Source organism: Protopterus annectens, chromosome 5.part1 (genome assembly GCF_019279795.1).
Source record: "Protopterus annectens isolate FY-2018-M chromosome 5.part1, PAN1.0, whole genome shotgun sequence".
Classification (NCBI taxonomy): Eukaryota; Metazoa; Chordata; order Ceratodontiformes; family Protopteridae; genus Protopterus; species Protopterus annectens.
The window spans coordinates 752,581,134-752,607,746 of NC_056736.1; the positions used below are offsets into that span (position 1 = coordinate 752,581,134).

The following is a 26,613-nucleotide window of genomic DNA, read 5'->3' on the forward strand; positions in this document are numbered from 1 at the left end:
AAAGTAAAACAAAACACACTACAAATTGAAATACCCGAGTTATTTGTCTAATATTACACCTGAGTGAGTTAAATAATACTGACAGTGGATATAATAAATAAATATTGCACTCACTTGGAATATATGTAAGTATGTATCATAAAGTATGCACAGTATATTTCACAAGAGTCTGCACAGACCTGTTGGTGTTAGACCCTTGTCACTAGGCTCCTTCTGGAACTGCCATTGGAGTCAGACCTTTGTCACCAGGCTCCTTGTAGAACTGTCATTGGTGCTGGATACTGTCACCAGGCTCCTTGTAGAACTGTCATTGGTACAGGATACTTGTCACCATTGTGGGAACAGTACATATAAAATAATGATCAGGAGGAGGAGTAAGGATTTAAGGAAGGTAGGAATTGAGCAGTTTATGTAATGTTGAACTGGTGATGGTTAGTTTGTATACAAAATAGAAATAAATGTTAATATGGTTTGTTTTCTTTTCTATCCATGTATGTGTGCCTGTGTCTCAGGTGGTAATTTAATAAAGGTGTTTAAAAAAAGCAGGACTCTCTGTGAACAACACTGAGGCATTAAATCCGAGATTATTGTCATCCTATCCATCATGAAGGGACTCAAGAAGGTGGATGGTAAACTTTGGAGAATACCTTTCACTTTACCAGATTCAGATAAAGAGCTCACATCAGATGCTTTTGAGTTAGCATGAGGAATACACAAGTCAGCTTAATATTCTGGATATGCCCAAGGCCGCTCAGGTGGCGACACAGAAATGTAAAGAAGAATGCGGCTGTACTGTGTTTTCTGCAGATCTTTCATTCATCTCTACATATAAAAGACCTCAAAGTAATGACAACACTGCAGTGTTACCCCACATGAGGTTTTAGGACCTGGACATCAGACCTGAATTGCCCACCTACAGGTAACTTGTAACCCTGATACGTAGACTCTGTTAACAGACAAGCAGGGGGACACACTGTTTATGTGAAAAGTGGAGAGTTAAGGTTTCCTGTACATCACAGAAAAATGATGGGAACACTAGGGATAGAACTGTTTGCATCAAAGGATGGTCATCTTCCAGTTTTATGTACTGTTTTGCTATTGCATAGAGACCAAGGCAAACCAGTGTAGTTTTTATCCACTGGAAGCAAGGGCTTCAGAGTGCGTTTTCTTGTCCCACTCTTTCCAGTAGTTATGGTGAAAGCAAAAAAAAAAAAAAGGGAGAGAGAAACTCGCAGATTTATGGTAGCAAAGGCAAGTGTAGTTCTCTGGTGTAACCCACATCCCAGCAGTAACCCTTAATGTTTCCAGCTTGTGACCTTGTTCAGTAGCATGGATGGGGAGGTTAGTATATCCCAGTCCCAGATTTTAAAGCGTGGAAGGTTTCAGGCTAGCTCCTCAGACATTTGCTCTCTCTCAAAGTCAAAGTAACATATTTTTCAGGAGGCTAGATGACCCAACCATGGGAAGTTATACTTAGCGAAGTTGAAAAGATTTTCATTTGTGGTCAGTAACAAATATTTGAATCCTTCTGCTTTGAACACATTACTGAAATACTTCAAGGCCTTTTCACCACACACTAGCCACCTCTTCTATCAAGCTGCGTCTGTCTGCCAACTGAACATGCTTCCCTCTGGAAGCTGCATTTTCCATGAACTGTATGTCTTCCACCATGGGACATCTGAGGGCAGGGAGAAAACCCAGTCTTTCCCCATGGGACATCTGAGGCCAGGGAGAAAAGCCAGTCTTCCCCCATGGGACTTGAACTTTGAGAATTTTACTTCACTTCATGTTGAGGTGGACATTTCAGTTGGCCTGAAGCAGTTGTCATACCATTTCTGTTTCAGTACCCATCACTTCAGCAAGAAGTTCAAAACTTAAGGCTTTTATTGCCAATGCATTTCACGGTCTTCCACAAGAGTAGTTTTTCTTTAAGGACCAGTCCTTCCTTCACGCACACGGTGTCCTCACAACTAACCCTTAATGGGTACACTCAGCTCCGTGTTTTACCAGAATCTTCAGGACAAGGGAGAAAGGATTCTGCATACCATGGATGTCCATAAACGGAGATATTTTATAAGCAGGACCAAGGATATTAAACCATCTGGTAGCTTTTTCTTTCCTTCATGTCAGGCAAACAGGGTAGACAAATGTACAAAGCAGGCTGTCTCCAGATGGCTAGCTAACAATATTACTTTTTTTTTCATTTTAAACTCTATTCAAGAGATGCAACTTGACAAAATAAGTACTCCCTGAAGTTCTACATACTCCTAAGGTAGGTTATAAGCTTCAGTAGCTAGATGTTAAGTAGCTTATTACACAAAATATTGTCAGGTTCATGAACTATACATCTGAAGTCATCTTGATACAAAGATCTTATTGTTGTATTGGAATGTCCCTCACTTAAGCAGTTACAGTATGTTCACTTTACTTTAACTTGTCTAATTACCAAGGCTCTGAAATAGCTTTAGAAAATCTGGCCAGTTTGGGTTCACTTTTTCCATTATTTAAAAATTGTGGCAAAGAGGTTTGAAACAAATGTTGTAATCAATATCATGATGTAATTATTTGTATTACTTGTCAGTAAGGGGATGCCTACTAACCAAAACTGAACTTCTCTGCTATGTGGCAAGTCGAAACGGCCCAGCCATTGGATTTTGTCTATAACCCAAACCTACAACTGCTGCAGTTCCAGACCGTACGTAGATAGTTTGCAAATGGTATATTTTCCATGTTACTTTTATTTTTTTTTCAAACATCTTTATTAAATTTGCATATATGACAAAGGCAATCTTACATTTATATAAATGAAAAACATACAAAAAGATATCACTTTAGTTGCAGTTTACATTACAGATAAACAACCGTAGTTGTAAACATTATACATCACTTATAAACCATCCAGTCGTCAGTTAAACATTATATTATGGCTCATTCAAATCCTGCCTCTTAATCCTCGTTCCTGTTCTGCATCTATTGTTCCCTCAATTCCTCTTTTTTCCTGTGTAGTGTGCTCCTTCCCTTTTCTTGTTCTTCTTCTTTCGGCTTTTCCCGGTTAGGGGTCGCCACAGTGGAACTCCTGTCTGTTAATGATTGGCACTAGATTTTTTTACGGGTGCCGAGGTGCCAGCTCGACGCCCAACCTTCATTGAAGGCACACCCATTCTGCGCATGTCTTTCAAACGCCACTTGACCACGGGGAGGACATGCAGACTCCACACAGAAGGCGCTCCAGCCAAGAATCGAACAGGAGAACCTCTTGCTCTGAGGCAACAATGCTACTGCTGCACCACCGCGGAGTTGCTCCTTCCCTTTTCTAAAAATCCCAATTTCAGTTGCTTTGTCTCTGTCATTATATTTACTGCTTCTATTAAAGTTGGTCTAGACTTTGATTTCCATTTTCTAGTAATTGCATACATTTTCTGTGTTTGTTGCCACATGTCTGTCAGATTTGTAAGGGTAAATTGTTTGAGGAAGGGCAGATATAATCAGTGTAGCATGTTTGTCCATTTTTGTTTCACTTCTGCAATGGGATGATTGTATTGGTCAGCTGTACGTCTTCATTGTGGTTTCCTAGTAGAACTAACATAGTCAGCATGCCTACCGTTGCAGGTCTCCTATCTGTGAAGGACTCTTGGAGACCCACTTCATGAGAGAGATGAGAGTTAGGAGACCTGTGTGAGGAAAACCTGCATTGGTATGACTGAGAAAACGCTGTACAGAAATGGCCACTCTCAGTACCATGCACATTATATGCAATCCAGATCTTCACAAGTGCTGTTAATAGAAGAGTACCTCACACACACACAGTTCTCTTTCGCAGCAGAGGAGCTAGCTGAAAAGGGCAACACCCAGTAGTGTTATAGTTGGAGTGTTCTTTTGCTATGATAAAGGTAAGACCAACATTATTAAAGACGAGGTTTGATGTGTTAACTATTCTTAGTACAGTATCTTGCTGACTTTTGTCCCATACCCAAGGGGACAGTGTGGTCTGACTATTCATCAATCCCTTCTTTGAAAACAGGCTGCAATGGCTTCAGAGTTCTTTCTACAGAGCATATATGCTAGGTGGTCCATGGTGAAACAGAGGGGAATATAACATTGCGTCTGCTCACAGTGAAACCAAAGCACCTACAATAACCTGAAAAATATACATTGGCAGTAATGTAAGAAAACACTGAATAATTAAGTAAATGCATGTCTGCCCTAATACTGAAAATACCGAACAACTAACTAACTGAATAAATAGTCGAGCACCACCCTCGCAGCTTTGGAAAACATTACTGTGGGAAGGTGAAAGTGTTACCACTCTGTTTGCAGTGTTTCACTGCACAAAGCACTAGTCATGCTGCACTGACCAGTTAGAAGGCACAAATACAAAGTGAAACAAGTCGTCCTGTTCACTCACTGTTTTCATCAAATTCACTGTAAAGTGCACTCACTAGAAACTCACAAGAACAAAATGGTGCAAATTGCAATGAAAACATCAGCACTTACTCTTTTTCATTGTTTGTGGTCTGATTGGTCTGATAATACTAGACTTTACTCAGGAATATGTGAATAAACATGGTCCCTATCCTGTTACATCAGTACTTGTATTTGCTGGGCTGACTTTGTCGAGCTGCCGTTGGAATGACTCCGTGTAGCTTTTTCTCATGCAGTAAATATTCAGTTCGCAATTGAGTACATAGGTGTGTGGGGGGGTGTGCGGGTATGGGTGTGTGTGGGCATGGGCATAATCTAGTTTGTCATTTTACATTTGGTTGACAGAAGTTGGGAAGAAGTCAGTAGACAACAAGGAGAAACTTTCCAGATGATAGGTAGAATTTGTTTTTATGTTCACTGTCTGAACATTTTTTGTATTCGCACTCATATGTATACCAGGAATAAAAGAAGTACAAGTGACTCTAACTTTGTAATTTACAGGAAAGTTCCAGATGCAGGTTCTTCCTCAGTGTGGGCATGCAGTTCATGAAGATGCTCCCGACAAAGTAAGTTAAACATCTTGTGTAAAAAAATAATGTAAAAAAAAATTACATACATGAAAACCAAAGTATGCATTGTTGGCCAAATGTACAATTGTCAAAAAATGATGAATGAGAAGCCATAATAACAAAATTATTTTCACAAACTGAAATTCAGAAAAGATCAGTAGGAAAGCATCTAGAATACTGATGTGCATGGCAGGAAAGCTGCATATCTGCCTTTGAAGTCCTACTGGGTTGGATAAGATGGTATTTCCTCTGTTATCTCATGGCTTGGTACGTTTGTGAAATCCCTATGGCCCCTGTGCTTTGAAGCATGTTTGCCTATCATTGATATGTGTTGTAATGTCATGCTCCAGCTTAGAGGGCACATTTATCTTTCTCACTTTGTAATTCTCTTCTGCTGTGTCATGAACATAATATATTTCATAAGAAATAGTCTGCCTTTGATTGTTAAAACACAAACCTTTAGTTTTCCTGTACTCAGCAGATCACAAACCATGGCCCACATGTTATCTAAATGTTTACAGCCTGGGAAGGTACCGTAGTGTGAAACATTGATGGAAACGAAGCCCAGTCAGAGCAGTTTACAGCCTGGGAAGGTACCGTAGTGTGAAAAATTGATACAAACGAAGCTCAGTCAGAGCAGTTTACAACCTGGGAAGGTACCGTAGTGTGAAGCATTGACACAAACGAGACCCAGTCAGAGCAGTTTACAGCCTAGGAAGGTACCGTAGTGTGAAACATTGACACAAATGAGGCCCAGTCAGAGAAGTTTACAGCCTGGGAAGGTACCGTAGTGTGAAACATTGATACAAACGGGGACCAATCAGAGCAGTTTACAGCCTGGAAAGGTACCGTAGTGTGAAACATTGACACAAACGAGGCCCAGTCAGAGCAGTTTACAGCCTGGGAAGGTACCGTAGTGTGAAACATTGACACAAATGAGGCCCAGTCAGAGCTGTCCAACTACAGGAGACTTAGGAGTTAACGTCCTGCATTAACACAAGGTTGGTGAGACTGTGGAGAATGCCCATTGTGGGGCAGATGAAGGGGATGGTCCTTTGACCATTCCTAAGTTAATGTATTGCCAGTGGGAGAATGTGTGCCATCTTGCGGCCAGGCAGCAGAGCCTTTTTATTCTGAGTTTGTTCCTGAATTGACCTTGCTTTTGTTGAGTCATGAGCATTGTCTTGGTTAGTAAAAGATTGCTATTCGCAAGTCAGCAGTTGATGAGGGCAGTGGGAGATTGATTTTCAACAACCACCTTGGCGAGGTGTGCTGTGCATTATATAAGCTCACATCCTGTCGTATGTGGGTGACTGGAGCAGCACCTCACCTTCATCTTACTTGGTGTGATCCCTTCAGTACCATCCGTGAATGTACTTGGTGTGATCCCTTCAGTACCATCAGTGAATGTACTTGGTGTGATCCCTTCAGTACCATCAGTGAATGTACTTGGTGTGATCCCTTCAGTACCATCAGTGAATGTACTTGGTGTGATCCCTTCAGTACCATCAGTGAATGTACTTGGTGTGATCCCTTCAGTACCATCAGTGAATGTACTTGGTGTGATCCCTTCAGTACCATCAGTGAATGTACTTGGTGTGATCCCTTCAGTACCATCAGTGAATGTACTTGGTGTGATCCCTTCAGTACCATCAGTGAATGTACTTGGTGTGATCCCTTCAGTACCATCAGTGAATGTACTTGGTGTGATCCCTTCAGTACCATCCGTGAATGTACTTGGTGTGATCCCTTCAGTACCATCAGTGAATGTACTTGGTGTGATCCCTTCAGTACCATCCGTGAATGTACTTGGTGTGATCCCTTCAGTACCATCAGTGAATGTACTTGGTGTGATCCCTTCAGTATCATCCGTGAATGTACTTGGTGTGATCCCTTCAGTACCATCCGTGAATGTACTTGGTGTGATCCCTTCAGTACCATCAGTGAATGTACTTGGTGTGATCCCTTCAGTACCATCCGTGAATGTACTTGGTGTGATCCCTTCAGTACCATCCGTGAATGTACTTGGTGTGATCCTTCAGTACCATCAGTGAATGTACTTGGTGTGATCCCTTCAGTACCATCAGTGAATGTACTTGGTGTGATCCCTTCAGTACCATCCGTGAATGTACTTGGTGTGATCCCTTCAGTACCATCCGTGAATGTACTTGGTGTGATCCCTTCAGTACCATCCGTGAATGTACTTGGTGTGATCCCTTCAGTACCATCAGTGAATGTACTTGGTGTGATCCCTTCAGTACCATCAGTGAATGTACTTGGTGTGATCCCTTCAGTACCATCAGTGAATGTACTTGGTGTGATCCCTTCAGTACCATCCGTGAATGTACTTGGTGTGATCCCTTCAGTACCATCCGTGAATGTACTTGGTGTGATCCCTTCAGTACCATCCGTGAATGTACTTGGTGTGATCCCTTCAGTACCATCCGTGAATGTACTTGGTGTGATCCCTTCAGTACCATCCGTGAATGTACTTGGTGTGATCCCTTCAGTACCATCAGTGAATGTACTTGGTGTGATCCCTTCAGTACCATCCGTGAATGTACTTGGTGTGATCCCTTCAGTACCATCAGTGAATGTACTTGGTGTGATCCCTTCAGTACCATCAGTGAATGTACTTGGTGTGATCCCTTCAGTACCATCCGTGAATGTACTTGGTGTGATCCCTTCAGTACCATCAGTGAATGTACTTGGTGTGATCCCTTCAGTACCATCAGTGAATGTACTTGGTGTGATCCCTTCAGTACCATCCGTGAATGTACTTGGTGTGATCCCTTCAGTACCATCCGTGAATGTACTTGGTGTGATCCCTTCAGTACCATCCGTGAATGTACTTGGTGTGATCCCTTCAGTACCATCCATGAATGTACTTGGTGTGATCCCTTCAGTACCATCCGTGAATGTACTTGGTGTGATCCCTTCAGTACCATCTGTGACTGTACTTGGTGTGATCCCTTCAGTACCATCAGTGAATGTACTTGGTGTGATCCCTTCAGTACCATCAGTGAATGTACTTGGTGTGATCCCTTCAGTACCATCAGTGACTGTACTTGGTGTGATCCCTTCAGTACCATCCGTGAATGTACTTGGTGTGATCCCTTCAGTACCATCCGTGAATGTACTTGGTGTGATCCCTTCAGTACCATCAGTGAATGTACTTGGTGTGATCCCTTCAGTACCATCAGTGAATGTACTTGGTGTGATCCCTTCAGTACCATCAGTGAATGTACTTGGTGTGATCCCTTCAGTACCATCAGTGAATGTACTTGGTGTGATCCCTTCAGTACCATCAGTGAATGTACTTGGTGTGATCCCTTCAGTACCATCCGTGAATGTACTTGGTGTGATCCCTTCAGTACCATCCGTGAATGTACTTGGTGTGATCCCTTCAGTACCATCCGTGAATGTACTTGGTGTGATCCTTCAGTACCATCAGTGAATGTACTTGGTGTGGTCCCTTCAGTACCATCAGTGAATGTACTTGGTGTGATCCCTTCAGTACCATCAGTGAATGTACTTGGTGTGATCCCTTCAGTACCATCAGTGAATGTACTTGGTGTGATCCCTTCAGTACCATCCGTGAATGTACTTGGTGTGATCCCTTCAGTACCATCAGTGAATGTACTTGGTGTGATCCCTTCAGTACCATCCGTGAATGTACTTGGTGTGATCCCTTCAGTACCATCCGTGAATGTACTTGGTGTGATCCCTTCAGTACCATCAGTGAATGTACTTGGTGTGATCCCTTCAGTACCATCAGTGAATGTACTTGGTGTGATCCCTTCAGTACCATCAGTGAATGTACTTGGTGTGATCCCTTCAGTACCATCAGTGAATGTACTTGGTGTGATCCCTTCAGTACCATCAGTGAATGTACTTGGTGTGATCCCTTCAGTACCATCCGTGAATGTACTTGGTGTGATCCCTTCAGTACCATCCGTGAATGTACTTGGTGTGATCCCTTCAGTACCATCCGTGAATGTACTTGGTGTGATCCCTTCAGTACCATCCGTGAATGTACTTGGTGTGATCCCTTCAGTACCATCAGTGAATGTACTTGGTGTGATCCCTTCAGTACCATCAGTGAATGTACTTGGTGTGATCCCTTCAGTACCATCAGTGAATGTACTTGGTGTGATCCCTTCAGTACCATCAGTGAATGTACTTGGTGTGATCCCTTCAGTACCATCCGTGAATGTACTTGGTGTGATCCCTTCAGTACCATCCGTGAATGTACTTGGTGTGATCCCTTCAGTACCATCAGTGAATGTACTTGGTGTGATCCCTTCAGTACCATCAGTGAATGTACTTGGTGTGATCCCTTCAGTACCATCAGTGAATGTACTTGGTGTGATCCCTTCAGTACCATCAGTGAATGTACTTGGTGTGATCCCTTCAGTACCATCAGTGAATGTACTTGGTGTGATCCCTTCAGTACCATCCGTGAATGTACTTGGTGTGATCCCTTCAGTACCATCCGTGAATGTACTTGGTGTGATCCCTTCAGTACCATCAGTGAATGTACTTGGTGTGATCCCGTCAGTACCATCTGTGAATGTACTTGGTGTGATCCCTTCAGTACCATCTGTGAATGTACTTGGTGTGATCCCTTCAGTACCATCAGTGACTGTACTTGGTGTGATCCCTTCAGTACCATCAGTGAATGTACTTGGTGTGATCCCTTCAGTACCATCAGTGAATGTACTTGGTGTGATCCCTTCAGTACCATCCGTGAATGTACTTGGTGTGATCCCTTCAGTACCATCCGTGAATGTACTTGGTGTGATCCCTTCAGTACCATCAGTGAATGTACTTGGTGTGATCCCTTCAGTACCATCCGTGAATGTACTTGGTGTGATCCCTTCAGTACCATCAGTGAATGTACTTGGTGTGATCCCTTCAGTACCATCAGTGAATGTACTTGGTGTGATCCCTTCAGTACCATCAGTGAATGTACTTGGTGTGATCCCTTCAGTACCATCCGTGAATGTACTTGGTGTGATCCCTTCAGTACCATCCGTGAATGTTTAGTGGCAGAACTTCGGATCGGGGATCTACTTCTTTGGATATCCTTCCCTCAAAGTCAGTGAAAGCTGGCTCACTAGGGTTGATGATATTTCTGTATGTTTCTGTCTAAACTGGGCCATGAAGAAGACCCGTGTGTTTCATAGGTTCATACTAGGCTATCTGCCCTAGGGCATTTATAAGCCTAGCCAGAGTGTGTTTGGCTTTCGCCACCCATTTTAAATTAATTTTGCTATGCCCTTTTTCGAGGTTAGTATACTGTGCCACAGAAGTGATACCCGGGGTAAACCTACGATCTCCCATCCACTCATCAAGATTCCTCTTGAAGAGAGTCAATGAGGGACTGTGCCTAACCTGGACTGGGATTTTATTCCAGAGTGAAGGGAGCCTCTGGGTTATGAATCTGTCCCTCCAGCATGTCCTATTTATTTCAGTGCTGAGGTTCAAGTCTCTCGAGCGAGTAGCTCGATGGGATTTGGATTTTCTGAGGTGCAGCATGTCCATTAATTCCGGGTTGGGCATGGTTTTATATGTCAGGCACAGATCGCCTCTGAGCAGGCGGTATGCCACTGTGTAGAGCTGGAGTTTCTTTAACCGGGCAGCATACGGCATCTGTTTGAGCCCTTTGATCCTCTTGGTGAGGTACTTTTGGGGTCTTTCTAGTTGCTTCAGGTGTCTGATAAGGTACATCCCAAAAGGGGCATTGTACTCAATTATGGGCCTGATGAGGGATGAGTAAAGAGGCACGATGACCTCCCCTGATCTAGATGTGAATCCCTTCACGATTAGGTGGGCTATATAAAATGTTTTTCTAACCACTTTGGCCACATGGTTGTCAAATGAGCAATTGCTATCAACTTGGGTCCCCAGGTCCCTAATTACTTCTTCTGTACTTAATGGATTACCACCTATGTGGTAATTTGTGGGCACTTTGTTTTTGCCAAAGGGGATGACTATACACTTTTGGCGTTAGCTTGAGGCCATGGCTCTGGCACCAGTTGTCTGTTTCTATGAGGCCCTTTTGGAGGATGCTTGTGTCGGCTGGAGAGTTTATTATGGTGCCCAGTTTGCAGTCATCTGCGAACTTGGTCAGCCACAGTCCTTACGTGTTGGCCTGTACCTCCGAGAAATATATACCGAACAAGAGAGGTCCCAGGACTTAGCCTTGTGGGACGCCACTTGTAACTGGTTTGGAGTCTGACATGGCTCCAGCAATTCTAACCATGTGGGTTCTGTCCTTGAGCCAGTTTGCAACCCATCTAGTGACATAGGGGTTTATATTTAAGCTGGTGAGCTTATCTATAATGCCGAGTGGGGTATTGTATCGAAGGCTTTTGCGAGGTCCAGGTAGGCTGTGTGGACCACCTTCCCCTCATCAATGGCCTTGGTGACTGTTTCAAAGAAATCGACCAGGTTTAAGAGGCAAGATCTTCCCTTAACAAAGCCGAACTGGGTAGGATCCAGTGTCTGTAGGTCCCCAATATCTTTATTTATGAGGTCCATGGTGATCCTTTCCATAGCTTTGCAGACCAAGCTAGTCAGGCTTATGGGGCGGTAGTTTCCAGGATCCGTTGAGGCACCACCTTTGTGGAGAGGGACCACTGTTGCTGTACACCACTCTTTGGGTACATATCCTGTAGTAAGGCTGAGATTGAACAGCAGTTTTATGTTTGGGTTTAGCTCTTCTTGGAGTTCATGTAGGACGCAGCCCGGGACACTGTCTGGTCACATTGATGCTGTGTTTTTTGCTTTGGAGAGGGCGGCTCTTACCTGAGCATCTGAGATGTCAGGGGGGCAGCACTCTGCTGGGATAGATATTTGCCCTTTTGGTGGGGAGGGGGGTGAGAAGTTTGCTCCGAACCTGTCAGCTAGGATGTTGGCAATGTTTGTGGGTTCAGTGTATTTTTTGTCATTTTGGACTAATTCTGAGCATATCTGGGAATTCCCACCCATGTTCCTAACATAACTAAAGAAAGCCTTGTGATTATCCTTAGTGTCCTGTGCAATTTTTCTCTCGAAGCTGGCCTTAGACGATTTTATGAGTGCCCGTAGTTTTTTGCTGATACTGATCAGAGATGCCTTCCCTATTTGGGATTTTGCTCTATCATGTAGTAGCTTCCGCCTTCTATTGTATAGTTTGTTTATGGCTGGTGTCCACCAGACAGGACGTCTGCCTTTGGAGGATTGGGTCTTGGTTTTATTTGGGATTGCATGATCCATGCATTCCTGAAGGTGTTCATAGAATGCGTTTATAAAGAATTCTGCGGTCTGGGCCATATTTTCCACAGGCCCAGGGGCTTTGAAGGATTCCACCTCAATTTTGAGGAGTGTGAAATTTGCTTTAGAGAAGTTTTTCACTGTGCTTTTCTGGGCAGGGGGTGGGGTCGGGATGTGACTATCCAGTGAGATTAGTTTATGGTCTGATCTTACCAGTGAGGGATACACTTCTGGTCTGGAGCATAGAGTCCCCATGTTGGTGATGATCCGGTCCAGTATGTTTTCCCCTCTTGTGGGAATGGTAACAAGTTGTTCCATAGCATTTGAGTTTATAAATTCTAGGAACCTTTGGGCTAGGGTGTTGGAGCTAGAGTAATGCTTCCAGACTATGTTTGGGTAGTTGAAGTCGCCCAATATAATGGTGTTTGGAGAGACCTTCATATTTTCCAGTGTTTTCAGGAAGGCCGAGTGGGGTTCCTGGGTTTGGGAGGGTGGTCTGTAGCAGGCTATAAACTGGAAAGCAGTTTTACCCACTTTTAGTTGCACATGGATAGTCTCTGATGCTTCGTGCTGTGCCACCAACCTGGAGGTGTGGGTATCTTTGACGAATATTGATACCCCCCCCCTTTTGTGGTTCGGTCCAAGTTTTGGGGCCGAAAAGCATGGTATGAGGTATAACCTGGTAATGCTGGGTTGCTCTCGGGAGCCTTGAACCAGGTTTCTGTTACTGCACAGATATCGATGTTCTCCATACTAAGGAAAGTTTCGAGTGCGTGCATCTTGAGATTTAGACTTCTGGCGTTGAGTAGCATTACTCTTAGATGTCCTTCAAGGATGCATCTGCAGTCCTAACATATGGGTTGTCCTGCCTCAGGCAGCCCTTCGGTCGGCCGGATTCCGAAGTCTGGGTCTGGCCTCGGCTGATGTCGCACTTCACCCGACGTCATAGCTGCTGTCAATTGGGTATAAAGGCATCAGCCGACGCCATTTTCCTCCGTCTTTCTTGCCGCGTGGCGCCCGAAGCAGAAGCTGTTCGCAAGTGCCGGTCGGTCAGTACCAGAGATTACTACTACCGAAGACTTCTAAAAAGCTAAGTATCCCGTTGGGGACTCTTTCTTGCCTCAGCCGATGTCAGAAAAATTGAATAACTGTTTAACTTGTGGGAAACAAATACCTCATAAGGATTTCCACTCTTACTGCCTTCCTTGCTTAGGCCCAGACCACGACGTAGCAGCTTGTCTAGCCTGTGCTTCCTTCAGCCGACAGACACTTAGACGTCGGTCGGAGTTTGCAGAAGAGTTTTTCGGCCCCACTTTTGCTTACAACATGCCGTCGGAGACTCCGACTTCACAATTACCTAAAAAGCGTAAGGAAAAGGACCGACACTCGCGGTCAGCGGTTTTGGCCGAAACCGCGGTTAAGCCAACCGCGAGTGTCTCGGTTTCGCCTGAAACAGAGTCCTCGGTTCTTCCTTCGGCCGAAAGCAAGCATGCCTCCTACAACCGAGGCCCCCTCCAGCATGGCTGAATCTGCTACTGTATTTCCACCTGCTGTTGCAGGTTCTCAGGATTTATCAGATACTATTCCCTTAGACATATCTTCTCCTGCACGTGGAGCTGCTAGGCCCCCTGCATCCATGTCTATTGAGGCTTTTTCTAGGGCTAAAGCAGCTAAATCTTCTAAGGCCTTGCCTGCTAAAACCCCCTCACACAGGCCTAGCTCTAGTACCCAAATGCTTAGCCTGGCAGAGGATCTCATTTCTTTGATCAGGGGATCCCAACCACACCCTGACAGGGCCTCTCATCCCCCTCCAGAGAAGAGGCCTAGAGCAGAGCCCCCTGAGCCAGTTTCTACAGATTATTCCTCTGATGATTCAGAAAACTCAAATCCTCCAGAAGGCCCTTATTCTCCATATGAGGACTCTGACGCAGAAGACTCCATTCCTTCTGCCTCTCCTCCTGAGGAATTTTCTTTTGGGGAAACCTTGCATGCTATGAGAGAACAATTTCAATGGCAGGGCCAGGATTTTTCAGATTCTAGGAAAAGGCTTAGGACCTTTTTACATTTGCCACAGCATAGGCCTTTAGCCATTCCTCCAGTACTTACAGTTGTGGATGATGCATTTAATGATGCTTGCACTGCCCCTGACTCTCTTCCCCCGGCCCCTGCTAAGCCCGACAGATACTACAGGGTCCCGGACACACATTATCACTTGTATAAGGCTCCTATTGCAGATCCTGAAACTATTTCACAGGGCCCCAAAGCTGTAGCAGCTGCCTCTGCCCAAAACCCCCTCCCCTCTGAAAGAGAATCTAGGGCATTAGAGAGATGGGGTAAAAAAGTTTATACTTCTGCTACTCTTTCATTTCCACATGATTCAGTATCAGGAATTTTTATTAGATCAGCTAACTAAAAAACTGTCCTCTCCTGAACCTATAGACCTAAGTCCCTTCAGGATTTGGTACATAACACTCAGCAGGTCAGTAATCATTCCTTAAAATGCGGCTATGATGCACTGGAGGCTTCCTTTAGATCAGCTATGACTGGTACAGTGATCAGAAGGCATGCATGGTTAAAAGAGCAATCTTTACCAGACCACGTAAAGTCAAAGCTCCTAGATGCTCCCATGGAAAAACACAGTTTATTTGGCTCCCCTGCACAGCAAGTGTTAAAGAAGGTGGAAGAAAAAGCAAAATCTGTCCAAACAGTCAAGGATTTCTTACAGGTCCAGCCTCCGAGGTTTAGTAGGAATTGGCCTTCGAAGAATTGGTCCTTTCCAGACACCACCAGAACACAGAGAGGCAGAAATAGGCACCCAAGAGGCAGAGGTCAATCCAGAGGTGCCTACAGGGGACGTCAGTGGCAGCCTAACAACCAGAGAAGTACTGCCACAGATCCAGCCACTACCACTTCCACAGGACAATCACAGTGACTTGGCTCTGATACCGCCTACCAGGGAACAACTAGAAGCACCCTTAGGCGGAAAGCTAGCCTTATTTTCAGTAAACTGGCATTACATTGGGAGGGTGGCCTAATGGTTAAGGTGTTTGCCTTACAAACACAAGGTGCAGGGTTTGAGTCTCACAAGGGATAATTGGCTAAGCTTAAAATGGCTCGGAAGGGCAGTTAGCTTAGTACTAACCTATGAACCTATAACCTAACCTATAACATTACAGGAGACAAATGGATTTTAAAGACAATAGACAAAGGCTACAGGTTTCACTTCCATACTCTACCAAGGAAGAGAGGAATGCCAAACTTACCACCAAACCAAAAAACAAACGCTCTAGAACAAATCGACCACTTACTAAGGATGAGAGCTATAGAAAAGGTACCGTCTATGGAACAAGGACAAGGATTTTATTCCAGACTTTTCCTGGTACCAAGAAAGGAAAACCAATGGAGTCCTGTTCTAGACCTGTCCGCTCTGAACACATATCTCATTGTTCCAAAATTCAAGATGCTAACCCTACAGCAACTTCTTCCCATGCTGGGCAAGGAGTCTTGGCTGGTGACTCTAGATCTCAAGGAGGCATACCTGCACGTCCCCATACGACCAAATTGCAGAAGATACCTCAGATTTCTTGCAGGATCAGAGCATTATCAATTCTCAGCATTGCCTTTTGGCTTATCTACTACGCCCAGAGTATTCACGAAATGCCTGGCATCAGTAATTGCTCATTGCAGGCTTCAGGGAATTCAAATTTATCCATACCTGGACGACTGCCTGTTACAAGCGGACAACAAAAACAAATTAACAAAAGATTTGAGAAAGGTTATTCACCTACTGCAAGCCCTGGGATACACAGTCAACATAAAAAAGTCAAGGCTGATACCATCCCAAAGGATAACTTTCTTGGGTGCGGAACTGGACACATCAAACCAAATGTCATTCCTCACAGCAGAAAAGCAGAAGCAACTACCACTCTATTTCATGGCATTAATAACGCAGAACCAGCTTACAGCAAGGAAAATCCTGCAAGCCCTGGGTTACATGGCATCCTGCATAATATTGATTCCACATGCCAGACTACATATGAGGAAGTTGCAATGGTACCTAAGGAATTTATGGTCTCAGCACAAGCACAGCCTAGAAGCCCAAATTCCAATAATTCCATGCCTGAAGCAAGAATTCCAGTGGTGGGCTCAGGCCTGTCAATTGAACAAAGGGCTGCCTTTCCACAGCCCTCACCCAAGCCAGACTATCACCACGGACGCCTCAGACCTCGGTTGGGGGGCACACATGGTGGACAAGTGCATACAAGGCCTATGGACACAAGACCGGCTGAACCTACACATAAATCAAAAAGAGATGCTGGCAGTAAAGCAGGCAATTCAGACATTCAGACAGTTTCTTCAACAGGGTCATTTGCTGATAAGGACGGACAACACCACAGTTATGTGGTATATCAACAAACAGGGAGGCACACATTCATATCCTCTATGCCGGATGGCAATGGACCTCTGGAATGTGGCCCTGAACCTCAACATTCAGCTCCAGGCAATATTTGTGCCAGGAAAAGAAAATATACTAGCAGACATCTTAAGCAGAACTACCACGGATGCCCACGAATGGATGCTGCATCCAGACATCTTCAAATCCATTACAAAGAAATGGGGACTACCAGAAATAGACCTGTTGCATCCCCACTCAACCACCAATTGAGAAAATTCTGCACAAGGACATACCACCCACTTGCTTGGAAGGTGGACTCCCTATCCTTCAGTTGGGAAAACCTGACAGCATATGCATTCCCACCTCTTCCTTTGATGCACAAAGTGCTACTGAAGATCAAAGAAGATCACCCAAGGATCATCCTGATAGCTCCAGACTGGCCGAGGCAGCATTGGTACCCGCTACTGAGGAGTATGTCTCGGGAACACGCATGGCCTCTACCTCTAGTTCCTTTACTGCTAACACAGAACAACTTCAAAATCCTGCATCCAAACTTGACAACACTGCAGCTAGCTGCTTGGAACATTACATAAAACAAAATAACCCAGATTTATCTCAAAGGGTTAAAGACATTATCCTGGAGGCTCAGACCCTCCACAAGGAAAACTTATTCAGCAAAATGGAAAAGATACCTCATTTGGAGTGCAGCAAAAGGAGAAAATGTATCATTGGCAAACATAGCTAACATCCTGGAATATTTAGCAGAGCTTTTCCACAATGGCCTGTCTTACTCCTCCATTAAGATTCATGCATCAGCAATTTCAGCAGAATACAACATGGATCCTCCAGTCTTCTCTCATCCTCTACTCAGGCAGTTTCTGAGAGGAATTAAAAATGTAAAGCCTCCAAGGAAGCCACCTTTGCCTACATGGGACCTGAACTTTGTGTTAGAAAAGTTAACACTTCCCCATTTTGAACCAGCAGCAACAGCAGAATTACAGTTCTTATCTTGGAAAACTGCTTTCCTGCTTGCAATCACTTCAGCAAGAAGGGTTTCTGAATTACAGGCATTAATGGCAGTACAGCCCTTCCTTATCTTCCATCAGGATAGAGTGTCCTTGAGAACTAATCCTACTTTTATGCCAAAGGTGGTCTCCAGGGTATCATTAAACCAAGCAATCCACCTACCAACATTCTTCCCCAACCCACAGAACAGGGGGGGAAAGACTACTGCATACTTTGGATGTGCACAGGCAATTGCGCTACTACCTGGACAGAACCAAGAACAATAGAAAAACTGACCAGCTTCTGGTAGCATATGCAACAGGAATGGAAGGAAAAGCAATTTCAAAACAGACAATCTCAAAATGGATAGGAAATTGCATTAGATTTTGTTACTCTTTTCATGGAAAGACAACTCCAGAAAACATCAGACCTCACTCCACAAGGGCTACAGCCACTACTACAGCTTTTTTACGAGGAGTGGCTACCAAAGACATTTTAGAGGCTGCTACTTGGAGCTCTGTGCATACATTTGCCAAGCATTATAATCTACCTTTATACTCCAGATCCCGAGCAGGTTTTGCCACTACTGTTTTGCAAGGGATCTTAACTACACCATAATCTTTTTAGTGCCTCCTCCCCCACTTTGGCTATGGTATTCTACCCATATGTTAGGACTGCAGATGCATCCTTGAAGGACATAGTACAGTTTTGTACCTACCATAAATGTAGATGTCCGAGAGGTATGCATCTGCAGTCAGGATTACCCACCCTCCTTCCCCTCTGTGGTATTCCTAGGGTATTTGCCCATCTTGTAGCTAGCTGGGGGAATCTATTATGGTGTATTTGTTTGTATATATGTATATACATGTTTATTTTTATTTGCTCTCTACTGTTTGGAATCATTTGCATTTATCCAAATTTAGCCTTCCTAGAAGGGCACCTGGCATCTGGGGCAAGAAACACTGAGGAAAATGGCGTTGGCTGATGCCTTTATACCCAATTGACAGCAGCTATGACGTCGGGTGAAGTGCGACATCAGCCGAGGCCAGACCCAGACTTTGGAATCCGGCCGACCGAAGGGCTGCCTGAGGCAGGACAACCCATATGTTAGGACTGCAGATGCATACCTCTCGGACATCTACATTTATGGTAGGTACAAAACTGTACTTTTCTTATCCTTTGTGATACCTATGGAGGTGGGTTTGTCTTTTGAGCCTTGCCTAAAAAAGGCACTATGGGGTTAGCAAGAGCCTTTGCCAATATCCGAAAGCCCAGGGGTGACAGTTGCAAGCCGTCCCTAGCGAAGCATCGTGGCTTGTCGAGCATGTCATCCCAGGCTGACAGGCATTGGATCCCCTTTGAATGACACCAATACTTAAGCCAGTTGTTGAAATTGATCATCTTGTCTTCATATTGTGACATCATTCTTGGTGAGGGTAAGATGCTACTCAAGGTCAGGGTCATACCGGCCTGGGCCACATGCTCAGAGAGCTCCTCTGTCTCTTCATGTAGTCCAGGAAGGTACGTCTCAGGTCATTCACACCAGCATGGACAATGAGTCATATTTGTACTTGCCTTGGACTGACCTGAGTGCTTGTGTTATGTGGCGGATCCTAGCGCCCGACAGGCAGCTCACCGTGACCTTCTCCTTGTTCAGCCTGGTGAGTGGGACGTCAGTGTGCCTGATGATAGAGTCACCTATTACAAGTGCATCAGGTGTGTTGTTTAGCCTTTAAGGGCTGTGACTGTTCGGCACACTGGCTTTGTGAGCTATGTGTTGCATGTGTTTTGTTTTGGGGTAGCGGTTGCTTGGGTGTCTGCTTTGGATGTCTCTGCTGCTTAGGCAGATTTTTATTTAGAGCCTCCGAGTATGTTTGGTTTGCTGTCGTGGTAGGTATATGTGAGACTGGAATTGTAGTGAGTGTGGTTTCCTTCTCCTCCTGACTGGTTACAGCAGTACTGAGTTGAGATAGCTTAGCCTCCAGTTTGGCTGTATGGTTGCATCTCTCACATGTGTTGGAATTTGTTGGGAGGAGGAGAGTGTTGTCTGTGTACATGAGGCAGTTGTAACATTGCCTCAAGATTCCCAGATTCACCAGCTGGACCGTAGAGGAGATTGACAACTGGATATGCTAGAATAGTATTGGGAATTCCTTTATAATTGAAAAAAAGGGCCAATGGGAGGAACAAGGTACTCAAGGGGAGTTTGTGAGGGTGTAGTGCTTTTAATTTTTTAGTGCTGACTTGTATAATTGCTTTAGTGAGCAAGTGCCAGGTAACTTAAATGCAATGTGTTACAGGTAACTTAAATGCAAAAACGACAAACAGTAAATTTCTTTCAAGTGAAACAAGGAAATAAGTGCAGTAAGCAATGCAGATATCACTAGGGATCCACAGAAGCGCTGAAAAGCTGAGTTTTAGGTGGAATTAGAGTTTCAGGGAAATAACAAGCAAACAAACAACAAGCATACAAACAAAGCTAGATTCAGCAGGTCTGGATCTAGTCTATGCTACAGCAAACAAGGTGTACCAGTTTCAGTAAGAAGCAGTTCAAATATGCAGGCACTATAAGCCTTTAACCAGAAATTCCCAGCTCAGAAGGGCAGATTCCAGCCTCTCCTCCCACAAGAGTGCAGACCACAAACCTTCTTAATGTGAAACAACTGGTCTGAAGCCCAAGTGCTTAAACTAAAAGGCTTAGAATGAATTACACCAAGCAGTAATAAATACAATTGAGTACTTTTAAGATGACACAAAAGCAAAATAAAGTAGGAAGAACACAAATACAGTAAAAGCAGATAAAATTTTTTTTTTTTTTTGAGTGAGCAAATGAGATGGGCCCAGGAGTTACAGGACAGAAACAAGTGCAAATGCAGGCCTTCAAATCAGAAAGTTGAGAGAGATGGAAGACCGCCCAAACGGCCAATAACTACAAATTCTGGGCCAGAACCACTCCTTATTTGGTAGACAGGTTACCTAATGCTTACCACTCCCACTGATAAGCTTGAAGGCTTCCCTCCAACACAGAAAGGCTTGGCGGGGCTCAGAAGCTTACAAACAGTCCTGGATACAGCAAATCTGTATCTGGAACACTAATTTGAGGAAAGGTAGGAAACAGGCTTACAGTTTTTTTTTAATGTGTTTAGACTGTTATGTCAAGTGGGACTTCCTTTTACAGGGACAGGAGTGCTGTCTTAGATAACATGGTTTGATAGTTTTGCCAGGCCACGCTCATGCCTGTCACAAAGCCATATATTATGTCCAGCCTGTACTGCCTTGAACAATGTGGTCACATTACCTGGCTTACTTGGTGATCACTTGTTAGTCTCCCACTACCTCACTTATAGGCTGAATTCAGGTCCTCCGTTTCCTTCAAGGAAGTGGCTCTGAGGCCTTAAGTCCTGTCTGAGATTGTGAAGGTTTGAGACTCTTCTGTCCTGTAGCTCCTTTCCAGATGTTCCCTCCTTTGCATACTTTCAGGTTTATGAAGTTCACCTTTGAACTAACTACTTCTGTTCTGTACCCTCCCCAGAAGGAAGAGAACGAGTATGGGGGGGGGGGGGACTTGGAGCAGTGGAACTTGCCCTAAAATAGTTTACTTTTCCAGCCCATAAGCTTATGGATACAGCTTTCCATGGTCCCTGGAAAGTGAATACTCTCTGAGTAAACAGTCCAGTGAAGTCCTGAGCAAGTATCCCAAGCTACTGCTCATGTTCTCTTCCATCTGGCATTTTGAAACATCAGCATTTCAGCATTATACTCTTTGGTAAAGACTGAGAGCTTTGGAAACGGGGGACAACAATGTTTTTTATACTGATACTTTTGGATTTCCTGTTTTAACTCGTCTCTTACTTCCCACATTCTCCCCTATAGACCTGGACCAGTCGAACTTGACATGTTTGAGGTTGTTGAAAAGTCCGTTAATCGTCTTTTTCAGTGGTCTTTTCACGTATTATACTATACTGTCACTTGTGTTGATTCCTTCATGATGGAGAAAGGCTTGGAGTGTATTTGCCCAGTAATGTGTTTCAGGCTGCCGTTCAGGGATGAGGCAAACCATTCTGGATGTTTCTTTCAAGGGCAGTGGTCTTTTTGGCAGGCTTCATTGAACCTGATCAAAGCAGGAAGTGGGCAGTGATCACTTCTTTTTTAGTGATATTTTATGGGGGGGGGTTTACCTCTTGTAGGCCTTCCAGTATCGCAAGAAGAAACTGCCTTTTCAGATCATGTCAGTCAGTGATGTCATCCCTAGCTGTGACCATGAAGTCTCTTAGAAAACTGAGTCATGGTCATGACATGTCTAATTAATGAGCTCCCTGGTTACCCCCAGCTTGGAGAAAAGTCGTCATGGTATAAACATTGTTATGTGAACACCTGCATCTTGGAATTGCTAGTGCTCTGCAGAGGGAGCAGGCATCCTGGAATGATTTCTTCTTCCATAATTCTTTTGCTCCACTGGAATGGAAGACCTTCTTTCCATCCTAGACCTCTGTACTGTATTTATTTCCCTTTGCTAATTAGACAGATAAGGTGGCCAACTGACCTTTTTTGAACACAACGCAAGCTCATGCAGCAAAGATGTTTATATGACTAGATAGAAAATAGTCCAGTGTAACTACTGTGTAAACAAAAGTAGAGCGTCTTAAGTTTGCAATGAGCAAAGTTTCACACATTTACTTAAATTATGGGAGTTTCAGTTTTCTCCGAGACACCTCTAGAATTCAAATCAATTCAGTTTTTTTCGATTCCTGTTAGAAATTTAAAAAGTGTATCATGTGCCTTCATAAGGTTTGTTACATTTCTATGATTTGAACATCAGTATAGAGTGAAACTTGTGGAATTTTGACATTTCTTTTAAACATAATCTCTGTAGCAATTGCATTTTTTTTAATTTATTTTGAATTTAACTGGGGTAGAGCACTGCTTCCATTAGACCCATTTCACCCTCAGCTTAGGGAAAACACAATAGATGTTCCTCGTGCATACAGCTGCCGTCATAACAGATGGGTTATCCTGCCGTCAGGCAGGTCCTCAGTCGGCCGAATTCCAAAGTCCATGTCCGGCGTCTGTTGTCGTCACTTCTTCCCTGACGTCAGTGCGGCAGGGGTATAAAAGAACCAGCCGACGCCATCCTCTTCAGTCTTTCTTGCCGTGCGGTGCCCGAAGCAGAAGCAGTTCGCAAGTGCCAGTCGGCCAGCTCTTGAGATTTACAAAAATATTTCAGCCGAAGTCTTCTTCAAAGCTAAGTACCCCGTTGGGGAAACTTTTCTTGCCTCAGACCGATGTCAGACAAAGTTAATAATTGCATTTCATGTGGGAAGCAAATACCGCATAAGGATTTCCATTCTTTCTTTATTCCTTGCTTAGGCCCAGACCACGACGTCTCGGCCTGCCTTTTTTGTGCTAGATTCAACAAACGCACTATTAAGCGTCGGGCGGAGTTCGTCCAACACTATTTTGGTAAAAAAATTGAATTACATTATGTCGTCGGATACTCCGACTCCAGTTTTGAGTAAAAGACGCAAAGATAAGGACCGACATATGAGGTCCACGACTTCTACCGACCCCACACTAAAGCCGACTATCGGTGCTCCGGTTCTCAGCGAGGCGCCTACGCAGTCCCTGAGTACCAATGACGCTTCATTACCGGTGTCTTCTGTGCCCGAGGTCGCAGGCTCCTCGGCCCCCATTCCGACTACAGATACCGACGCCACTCTTGGCAGTGAAACTCAGAGTTTAGACAGGCCTGCCACTTCTCAAGGTGTCTTCAGGCTTTCCTCCTTTTCCATTAAGGCTTTCACAAAATCTAAAGCAGCCATGAAAACTAAAAAAACAATGTCCACAGACCCCTTCTCAAGGCCCCATGCCTAAAAACAGATGCTCAAAATGGCTGAGGATTTGATTACTCTTATCAGGGGTTCTCAACCCCCCTCGGACAAAAGGCCCAGATTTGAGGAAGACTACCCTTCCTCAGATCAAGCCTCTATTACCTCAGAACATTCTGAGGACCAGGAATATTCATATCCCCCTTTTGAAGACTCTGATGTTGAGGAGTCCATTCCCTCGGTCCCCCCCCCCCCCCGAGGACTATTCTTTTGGGGAAACCCTACATACCTTGAGGGAACACTTTCACTGGGAAGGCCAAGATTACTCAGATTCCAAGAAAAGGCTCAGGGATTTTCTCTTGCTTCCCCAGCACAGGCCTCTGGCTATCCCTCATGTCTTGGATATATTAGATGATGTGTACACAGAAGCCAGCCTCAACCCAGATTCTTTACCTCCAGCTCCTGTTAAACCTGACAGGTATTACCGGGTTCCTGATTCACACCAGTTCCTATACAAAAGCCATGTTGCTGACCCAGAAACTATTTCACAGGGTCCCAAGGGAATTAAGGCCCCTACTGCTAAAAACCCATTACCTTCAGAGAGAGATTCCAGAGCTTTAGAAAGGTGGGGGGAAAAGGTGTACACCTCTGCCACTTTGACCATGAGGGCATTAAACTGTCAATTCCATATGTTGAAGTACCAACAGTTTTTGTTATCTCAGTTGAAAAGCAAAATGACACAACCTGAGCAACCAAATTTAAAGGAGTTGCAGGATTTGTTGCATAGTGCAGAGCAAGTGGGTAAACATACCTTGTAGTGCGGTTTTGATGCTTTAGAGGCCTCATGTAGAGCTGCTGTTACAGGGTCTGTCATACGTAGACATGCTTGGCTCAAAGAGCAAACCTTACCAGATCATGTCAAAGCTAAATTACTAGATGCACCTCTTCAAAAAAATTTATTGTTTGGTGTTAAAGCTGAGGAGGTATTAAAGAAAATGGAGGAAAAGGCAAGATCAATGCAAACGGTGAAAGATTTCCTACAGGTACAACCTCCACGTTTCAGCAGAAACTGGCCTTCAAAAAATTGGTCCTTTCCAGCCACGGACAGACCTCAGAGGCAGATACAGGCGCCCAAGGGGTAGAGGGCAATCTCAAGGATCATTCAGAAACAGACAATGGCAAGTACCTACACCAAGAGGTGGAGAAGATAGATCACAGTCATTCAGAAAGCAGACGCAATGACTTTCCCCTTTGCATGCCAAGCAAAGCTTTAATGGCAGCACCTTTAGGCGGAAAACTGGCATTATTTTCAAAAAATTGGCATATTGTCACAAAAGACAAATGGATCCTGGACATTATAGACAGAGGCTACAGATTCCACTTTCACACCCTTCCAAAACTGAGAGGCATACCAAACCTGCCACAAAATCAAAGGGCAGAGGCACAAAAACAAAATTCAGCTCTCATGGACATGAAAGCTATTCAAGAGGTACCTGCAAAAGAACATGGTCAAGGTTTTTATTCCAGACTATTCCTGGTACCAAGGAAGGACAAAGATTGGAGACCTATTTTAGACCTATCCATCCTAAACACATATTTACTCGTACCAAAATTCAAGATGCTCACATTACAGCAGCTTCTTCCCATGCTGGGCAAGGAGTCTTGGCTGGTAACATTGGACCTCAAGGAGGCATACCTGCATGTTCCTATCAGACAAGATTGCAGAAGATACCTCAGATTTCTTGCAGGTACAACCCATTACCAATTCTCTGCATTGCCCTTTGGCTTATCTACTGTGCCCAGAGTGTTTACAAAATGCCTGGCATCAGTAATTGCCTTCTGCAGACTTCAAGGGATACAAATATACCCATATCTGGACGACTGCCTGATCCAAGCGGACAGCAAGCACATACTTCTGAAACACCTGGCGTTTGTAATAAATTTGTTGAACTTTCTGGGATACAGTGTCAACAAAAAGAAATCAAAACTAATACCCTCTCAAACAATAATTTTCCTGGGTGCCAGCTTGAATACAAACACCCAGATGGCCTACCTCACACCAGAGAAGCAAGGGCAACTATCTCAATACTTCAGCAAAATGGCAACCTTCACCAGGCTGACTGCAAGGAAAGTCCTGCAGGCTCTTGGATTCATGGCATCTTGTATTCTGCTGATCCCATGTGCAAAGCTGCATATGAGGAAACTTCAATGGTACCTAAAAAACTTATGGTCTCAACACAGCCACCGTTTGGAAACAATTATATCACTCATTCCATGTCTTCAAAAGGAATTTCTGTGGTGGGCTCAAGCATGCCAAAGAAACATAGGTCTCCCCTTCCTGCATGCCTCAAGCAAATCAAATCATCACAACAGACTCCTCGGACTACGCCTGGGGGGCGCACATGACAGATCAGTGCATTCAGGGAAAATGGTCCCAAAAACAGAAGCACCTACACATCAATCAAAAGGAAATGCTAGCAGTACAAAATGCTATTATGGCCTTCAAAGACCTACAGCATCCAGGCCAGCTATTAATAAGGACAGACAACACCACAGTGATGTGGTACATAAACAAACAGGGAGGAACTCATTCATACCCCCTGTGCAGACTAGCCATGTCCCTTTGGAACACTGCTCTGGAATTGCAAATCCAGCTTCAAGCACAATTCCTGCCAGGGAAGGAAAACACACTGGCAGACAGCCTAAGCAGAAATATGACAGATCCACATGAATGGAAGTTGCATCCTCAAGTTTTCGCAAAGATAACTCGGGCATGGGGACAGCCAGACATAGATCTCTTTGCTACCCACAGAAATTACCAACTGAAAAAATTTTGCTCAAGGACCCATCATCCACAGGCCTGGAAAGTGGACGCACTTTCTTTCAATTGGACAACACTGACAGTCTATGCCTTTCCACCTCTTCCTCTGCTGCCCAGAGTTCTAATAAAAGCCAGAGCAGAGAGGCCAAACATGATTCTGATTCCTCCAGACTGGCCAAGACAACACTGCTATCCACTCCTGAAGAGCCTGACGCATTCCCCACCGTGGATCCTGCCTCTAGTGCCTCTTCTGTTGTCCCAGCACAACTTCAAAACTCTTCACAGTCAGCTGAAAACCCTCAATCTAGCCGCATG

General features: G+C 44.3%; 1 protein-coding gene across 1 annotated transcript in view; it reads left to right on the forward strand.

The window, feature by feature from the left end:
- PPME1 (protein phosphatase methylesterase 1) overlaps positions 1-26,613 on the forward strand; it is a 973,601-nt gene that overhangs the window by 756,834 nt on the left and 190,154 nt on the right. The window contains exon 12 of the mRNA XM_044073394.1: positions 4,924-4,988. Coding sequence (XP_043929329.1) covers positions 4,924-4,988 — 65 coding nt within the window. The remainder of the gene's footprint in view (positions 1-4,923; positions 4,989-26,613) is intronic.